Source organism: Malaclemys terrapin, chromosome 1 (genome assembly GCF_027887155.1).
Source record: "Malaclemys terrapin pileata isolate rMalTer1 chromosome 1, rMalTer1.hap1, whole genome shotgun sequence".
Lineage (NCBI taxonomy): Eukaryota > Metazoa > Chordata > Testudines > Emydidae > Malaclemys > Malaclemys terrapin.
The window spans coordinates 8,257,557-8,266,035 of NC_071505.1; the positions used below are offsets into that span (position 1 = coordinate 8,257,557).

The 8,479-nt window shown below is 44.2% G+C and overlaps 1 protein-coding gene across 2 annotated transcripts in view; it reads left to right on the top strand.

The window, feature by feature from the left end:
* Positions 1 to 7,499, top strand: part of CHCHD3 (coiled-coil-helix-coiled-coil-helix domain containing 3) — a 267,701-nt gene extending 260,202 nt beyond the window's left edge. The window contains exon 8 of one of the 2 annotated variants that reach the window (XM_054015802.1): positions 6,753 to 7,499. In XM_054015802.1, the coding sequence (XP_053871777.1) occupies positions 6,753 to 6,779 (27 nt within the window). In that variant the 3' untranslated portion in view covers positions 6,780 to 7,499. The remainder of the gene's footprint in view (positions 1 to 6,752) is intronic. The other variant, XM_054015812.1, reaches the window with a different exon arrangement.
* Positions 7,500 to 8,479: the final 980 nt, after the last annotated feature.

Consider the following 8,479-nt stretch of genomic DNA (forward strand, 5'->3'; position numbering starts at 1 on the left):
TGTGTATGTGTGGGGATCCAAGCTATGGAAGATTTTACATTTTCAGCGAAGCTCCCCAATTCACTTGGTGGTGAATTTCTTATTGTGAATGAGTAGTCCCAACCAAACATGATTCACTGTAGCAGACAGTTAGTATAAAGATCTGAAATGGAAAGGACCAATTAGGTCACCTTTTCTATTTCCTCTAGGAATGCAGGGCTGTTCCCTCCAGTATGTTCTCTTGAGTTTCTTCCTATCCAGTTATAAATGCACTAAGCAATTGTGCTCCCACACTTCCCTTGATATTCACAGTCTAACAGATCTCACTGCTGATGACATTTTTCATGATACCCAGCCTATATTTTCCTTTGCCAAACCTAATGCCATTTTATTCATTATTTTGGGGCAGACTATAATTGAGCCCTGCTCAGGCACGTAAGGTGTCAGGAAATGCAAGGAGCTTTGGACCACCATGCAGGCATGGACCACAACTACATTCCTTGCACTCCTTTGAGCACAAAAAGTGCGACTGCATTTTTTCCAGTGGGGCACTCACCAGCCTGAAAGGGTTTGCTTTTTCTCTGGTCTACTGGAACTTCCTTGATTCTGTGGGTCTCTTCAAAGATAACTGCCTGTAGTTCAGTAAATTCTTTAGCTAAATTCCCTTTACCCTTTAGGGTGATATCAGCCAGCCCCTGCTAATCTGTGTATATTTAATTTTTCCACATTTTCACTTACTAGCATGCGATGCCTTTCTGCTTTGAAATCTGAAACCAGCATGATGTTGTGGATGTTTATAGATATGGGTGGTGGTAGTTCTTTTAGTGAATGGTTAATCAATAGTTATAGATTGCTTATAACCATATATAATACCTTCTACTGATGTGCTTAAAATCATCTATAATACCTACTGTTCATATTTTTAACATCTCTAAATCATTTATAAACCCGTTGTAAACTAATATAAATAGTGAACAACGCGTCCGTTCCTCACAGGGGTGTTCACAGGCATGAATTCATTCATGTTTGGGGGATGCTCATAGCCTATAGTGATGCAGGGTGAGGAGAAGGGGGTGGGGGGAAATAAGTGTCCATTTTTTGCCAAACCTCTTGATGGGTGTAAATGTTTCCTGAACAAGAACTTGAGGTTTTTTTAAACCCCTTTTCTCATTCTCATTCATACATGCTCCCGGAATGGTGATTCATACAAGTTACTTCCTTAATATACCTGACTAGGGGAAGCGTTCTATGATATGAAATATTTGCAGCCAGAAACAACAATTGCGTTGTGATAATGATCATCCGTTCTCATCCTTCATGTGTTACAGCTGTAAATGTAATTATTTTTACCTGCTTTTTACTGAAATTGTACAATGACTATGACATCATTGTTAAATATTATTGTAATATACAGCAAATGAAAATATGTGTTAAGGGGGATAAATAGAAAGAGGATTCAGGAATGAAAAAGTTAACTGGTGTTGGCTACCAGAAGCAAAACAAAGGGGGGGGAAATATGCTAGGGGGAATAGACCAAGATATTAAAAACCAAATAAGTTAACTAATCCGATTTCCAGGTGGGGAAGCTGGGCACTTATGCTCAGGCAGCAGATTCTCTGTGCTGTTCATAAATTGAATTTATTGACTCCTCTTTCTTGCCTATCATGCTTATAATCACTTCACCCTCTCTTCAATATGCTCTTTATTTCTCTCCCTGTCTGTAATCTTATGTCTCAATCTCGTCTTTTCTTAGAAAAAGCCCGGAGAGCTGCTAATGCTAAGGAATTTGACATCTTGACTTAAATCCGTAAATCTTTACCTGAAGTCCTAGGAAGCTGGTCTGATAAATAGAAGTGTATTATTAATATTTTTCATACTATTGTAATAGTGCGGGAGAAGGAGATACTTGTTACCATCATTAAGGGTAGACACTATGGCCGAGTCCTCGTCAGCATTTTTTGAAAACTTCTTTCACTGTTGCTGTACTACCAGTGATAGTAACAATGGGAGCACTAATCTAGACTGTCTACCAGCATTTTTATCACCCTGTTATTAGTCTACGCAGAGCAAATATAGATGAGACATTGGTAAAACCCCCTGAACCCTGCCTACGCTTTGGACTCCACCATTGCTACCAGTCGGTCCTAATTTTCTTGTTGTAAACTCATCCATACTACACCCCAACACAGCCTGTACAGCACAGTTTCTGAGTACGGGTGTACAATTGTAGCTGTGCTAGGCGTGGATGCCAGTTTCTACAGCCACGTTAGGTTGTGTTTGAAAATACTTTGAAACATGGTATCAAGCCTTAGTCTAGTCTACACTACAAATACATCACTGCCAGAAAGCCTGGTTACAAAACATTGTCCCCCAGCCTAGTTACAAGCATGATTCCAGTTTGTAGCATAGAGTGGACCTTAATCATGCTTCGTAGCCAGAATAAAGCCATATTTGACCAAGCCCTGCAATAAATATGATGTCTTTGGATTTTAGTGAAGCGCTTGATACTGTCCTACAAAATCTGAATTGAAAAATTCTTTAAATTTGGCATGGCTGGGAAAACAGAGGTGGAGTGAAAACTGGCTAAAAGACTTTAATGAAAGATAGCAATAAAAGGCAGTTTATTATGTGGGGGAGTCATATTGTGGGAGGTATCTGCCTGAGGGAGTATTGTTTGGACCATTCTCCTTTGACACCTTCATTAATGACTTGGAAGAGCGAGAAGAAACAGCAAACTGGTGAAAGTAGCACATGGTATTAAAAGGAGACTAACGGTTACGACCAACAGAGAATTTACAGAAATTAGAAACTTAGGCAAAAGTTAATAAAACTGCTGCTGCTTCTGGGGAGAATAATCCGATTGCAGACGCTCTGGCTCGAGGGAGAGAAACTGGGTAAGCAGTAATGCTGAAATAGGGGTGATAGCGGGCAGTGTTCTCAGAGACATGAGGATCACATCACAGAGCAAGCTGGTGATAGTCCCTCCACAAACCTGGAGCATTCCATTGAGCTCTAGGTACATTGCCAGAAAGATATTGGCTAAGAGGAGACCAGTGGGAGCAGCCTTCCAAGGGAAATAGTGGAAGCCCCATTGCTTTGTAATATTTGGAACAAGATTGGCCACATATAAAATAAATGGGAATGGCCCCGCACTGGCTGGGAGATGGACGAAAGGATCTAACAACTCTCTCTCATTCGCTAACGTCAGTGATACTAGGTACAGAATTTAAGTTGACACTGTAAAGACTTGGCAAAGCACAGTGCTGCCATTCGCAACCAACCAAAAGAGAAAACTGGGCAGCATAAATGACAATGGCTGAGCTGTAATTCAGAAATCAGGCTGAAACCCCTTTCATGGAGATAACGGATCAACTATAGTTGCACAGTCCATTAAGATCTTTTTAACAAAGGGAGACAGCCCACAGTTTTCAGTCTCTGAGGTTTTGCTCCTAATTTACACAGGTCCCTGCTGTTTGTTGCTGAGCAATAGAAAGTACTCCCCCTCCCCCCCCCCCTCCCCAATCCCACCTTCTCGGTGCCGTAGAACACATCCTTCGGTGTGGAGATGAAATGCTGCAGACAAAGATCTGTGGATGGGCAAATACCTGCCATTTCTTTCCTCATCGTCAAGATTTCAGTGTTAGCAGGATCCTAAACAAAAGAAACCATTTTTAAATTGTGACTTGCAGAGCTTTTCCCCAGATCATTTGAGATTTTCCTATGTTAATTTATGCAGTGTTAAATTTATGCAATGTTAATATTCAGACCAACACCAGTTACATGCAAGTTTTCATACAACCACTGCAGTGGAGTCTTCTAGCTAAAATAGCCTTTGTCAGTTCTGCGGAAACCTCTTAGGGGATGATGTAAAGATTTAGATTATACATTTAGTTAACTAATAAAAGTTTTACTTTGCTTTGTTTCTAATAGCAGCTAAGGAATGTGAAACTGACCCGTCTTACTTTGTCCTCATTTATTTAATCTGGGTTTTGATCAATGTTTGTGATCACTGGGGCAATTCTCTTTGTTTCACACGTACGCCCAGGAACTGCTCCTCAGAGCAATCTTTTCCTTACACCCGAACTGCTCTTTGCAGGTTATCTTCTGAGCTTTAATAAATGTATCATGTGAGTGTGGTTCAAGTTATAAACGACAGCCTACAGCTTTCCCCTTTATTTTGCTACACACATGCACACTTTGAGAACAGCTCCCATTCGTTTACCTCCTCTCTCCTGATCTCTAAATTCCTGGGCTCTCGACTCCCAAATCTGCCTTGTCCCACCATAACTACTAAAGTAATTGCTAACTGGCAACAGTAGCCTGCCTTTTCCCCTGTCATACCAGAGCACGTAACTTTTCAAGGCGTGGATTTGGGGCTCAGGTCTCAATTAGGCCCATCAATTCCAAAAAAAAGATTCACAGTTCCTCACCTACCACTGCTACCTTTTTTGGACACCAAGGACTAGGAGCAACAGATTTCTTCTGGTTAATCTCCCAGCCCTCCAGCAAATATAGCTTCCACCATGCTTTTACCATGCCGCTGGCCAATCTAGTACCAACTCCCACTTAGTATGCTCTTTACTGAGCCAGGTACCTATCCTCCCTTACCTCTTGGAACCTGTAGATGTTTTTGTTTCCACCAACCTTCTCTCTCACAGGCCATAGCAATAGGAAATCCTCAGCGAGCCCAGTAACATATCCAGCCAGGTCTCTACAACCATGCTGGAGCCCATTGCCTGGTACAGTACAGTAACGCCTCACTTAACACTGTAGTTATGTTCTTGAAAAATGTGACTTTAAGCGAAACGATGTTAAGTGAATCCAATTTCCCCATAAGAATTAATGTGGGGCGGGGGGGGTAGGTTCCAGGGAAATTTTTTTTTTGCCGGACAAAAGACTACATTTTTTAGATAGATTAGATAGATAGATAATCTGTCTACACACACACAAACACACACACACACACACACGCACACACAGTGTAAGTTTTAAACAAACAATTTAATACTGTACACAGCAATGATGATTGTGAAGCTTGGTTGAGGTGGTGGAGTCCGAGGATGGGCTATTTCCCAGGGAATGCCTTACTGCTAAATGATGACCTAGCACTCCGCTGAGCCCTCAATTATAATTATAATAATTAATGGAGATATCCCATCTCCTAGAACTGGAAGGGACCTTGAAAGGTCATCAAGTCCGGCCCCCTGCCTTCACTAGCAGGACCAAGTACTGATTTTGCCCCAGATCCCCAAGTGGCCCCCTCAAGGATTGAACTCACAACCCTGGGTTTAGCAGGCCAATGCTCAAACCACTGAGCTATCCCTCCCCCCGCTCTGTAGAGATGGGGGGCAGACTCAAGGGTTAACACAGTGTTGTTAATGTAGCCTCACACTCTGCCAGGCAGCACGAATGGAGGGAGGGGAGACAGCATGGCAGAGAGAGACAGAGACATACACCGTGTGTGTGTGTGTGTGTGTGAGAGAGAGAGAGAGAGAGATGCGCATTGCCCCTTTTAGTACGCTGACCCCACTCTAAGTACATTGCCTTTTTAAGCAGATCAGCAAGTTGAGACAGCAGCTGCTGCCAGCAAGCTCCCTCCGTCCTGACCCCTGTCATGTCTTCCCCCTCTCCCCCGCTCTGTAGAGATGGGGGCCAGAAGCGGGGGAAGGGGGCACCCTGACATTAGCACCCCTCTTTTCCTCCTCCCTCTCCCCCCTCCCTGCCCCCCGCACAGCAAGCAGGAGGCTCCCAGGAGCAACTCCAGGGCAGAGGGCAGGAGCAGCACACGGCAGTGTGGGGAAGGACAGCTGAATTGCCCGGCAATTGATAGCCTGCTGGGCGGCTGCCGCATCGGGAACTTAGGGGAGTGGAGAACTGATAAGAGGGCTGCCGGTCCACCCTGGTGCCAAGCCCCCACCAGCTAGTTCCAACGGGCTGCTGTTTCTGCAAGCAGTGGACAAAGCAGGCGGCTGCCAAACAACGTTATAAGGGAGCATTGCACAACTTTAAACGAGCATGTTCCCTAATTGATCAGCAACGAAACAACGTTAACCGAGCCAACTTTAAGTGAGGAGTTACTGTACTCTCCCTTCCAGATGCAGGATATGCTGGTGGAGCTTGACAGGTCCCTGATGTGGGGCTAGAAGGAACATCCGTGCAGCCTGTGAACTCTTGATAATGGAGTACTTGGGATAGCCACACAGCATGAAACTTCAATGGTGTTACATCTGTGTGGCATGATGGTGCCTGGAAAATGATCTGTGGAGCACGTGGTCAGTGTGTCACGTTCAAAGCTAGCAAGGCTATTTTGATTCTGCCTCTCAGGCCCCAGGAAATTTGGGGGGGGTTTGGTTTGTTATATTTTTAAAATGTGATGGAAGGTGGTATCCTAAAGACCCTAGAAATAGGATTAACCTACTGACCTTTGGGGATGAGTTTTTCCTTATTGTATGGGCAGATTTTTTTAAAGGGGGCCTAAAATGGCTAGCAGCCATAGGCACGACTGTTAGGAAGGATAAAAGGAATGTTCCCTCCAGCTTTTCAGTGTGCTTTTGGTGTCCTGCTCATTGAGTACAGCACTGATGCATTCTGTCTCCTGCTCCCCTAACGTTTTTATGTGGTTGCATGTATGCTGACACTTTTGCTTTACAACGTCTTCTCTGGAGTACAGGTAACGTGCAAACAGTATATAGATGTGGCTGACATTTAAGAGAGTGTCCAGTAATAGCTTTAAATGTTGAAATCTGTGTTCCCCACCCCCCGTCTTTTCTTAGCAGAGCCTGCTTGGTAGAGGAGGGTAAGGCGACATCCAAATCAAGCACAAAGCCATCAACTCTAATTCCAGCAGCAGAGCATTTTTTCCAAGAAGATGACAGCCCATTTACAGAGCAGACCAATAAAGAAGAACGGGAAGAACCATTTCGAGAGCAGCAGCCATCACAGTTCAATCAGCGTGGCCGTTTGAAAAGCTAAGACCTGTATCTTATCACATCAGAAATGATACATCCGAGGGTGCTGTTCAGTCGTCGTCAAACTCACTTATTGGTGACTGAAAAAAGGTAAAGAAAAAATATCTTCCATTGACCTTAGAGGAGGGGGAAATGTCTCTGAACGCTGCTATTTCACTGTAGAATCTGCTCAGTGACTCCGTGCAGTCAATTCCAGGGGCAAGTAATGCCTAGTGTCCCAGGGTAGGGTGACACTCTGTGAACTGGCCAACTACTACTCCACACTGTAGGGCCTGTGTTGACTGCTGGCTGTTAAGAACTTTTCCTTTTTATATGCACTTGAAGGAATGTTTGCTTAACTTATTACAAAGATTATGTAACCAAAAAGTCCCCCTCTTCCTCGCCATGCTCTCTGCTGGAATAATGTTAAATACTTCAAGGGTGCAAGATGTAAAATGGCCTTTCATTACATTCTGTCGGTAACCTATGATCATGTCGTGCTACCAGCTATCATCAAGTATTGAAAATGATGTCTCACTCTGTATCAACAATAAATATATTTTGTGAACAGAATTGATGTTTCAGTCTGGTCTGCTTCTTTCCACTGTTCATAGTCAGCTAATGCCCCCATTGTGGTTTGGGTCAGTTGCAGCTGGGATTGCTCTAACCCCGAAAGCATAGACTTGTGCATTCCATGCCCACACCAGAACTGGGGAGTCAATAATGATACCCACAAGTAATAACTTTCACCCAGAGATTACAGAGCACTTTGCACAGGTGGTAGATATCCCCATGTTATAATAAGAACACGATGGCACATTGATTTGTCTCGTAACCCAGCAAGCCAATATCAGGATTAGGTTTCTACAAATACTAGATTACACTGACTTCTACTGCTAATGCTGTAGTTCTGGGCTAGGAAGCCGCTGCCCTGCTAGAGAGAGAGCCTCCTCCAGACAAAACTTTAAACCTGCCTCGGAGGCAGATAGAAGGTTCCTTGCTCATTTTTGGAAAGTAGGCTGTACTTGGATGTCCCAGCCAATGCTGTGCGTATGACAGCTGAGCCATTTGACAACTCACTGCTGGTTGATTTGTCCCTGCCCCACCTGCATCTGAGTCCTTATTTTGAAAAATACGTTGAGATTATCTTGAAGATGAAAGACCCTCTATCAAACCAATTCCTGCTATCTGAGTAACACTAAGGCCTGGTCTACACTGGGGGGGGGGGGGGTGTCGATGTAAGATACGCAACTTCAGCTACGGAAATACCTTAGCTGAAGTCGACATATCTTATTCTGACTTACCTCCCGTCCTCACGGCGCGGAATCGACGGTTGCGGCTCCCCCGTCGACTCCGCTACCACCACTCGCTCCAGTGGAGTTCTGGAGTCGACGGGGAGCGCGTTCGGGGATCGATACATCACGTCTCAACGAGACGCAATATATCGATCCCCGATAAATCGATCGCTACCTGCCGATACGGCAGGTAGTCTGGACGTACTCTAACAGGGCCAAACCCTATTGTCCTTATTCTGGTAGTACTTTCATTGATTT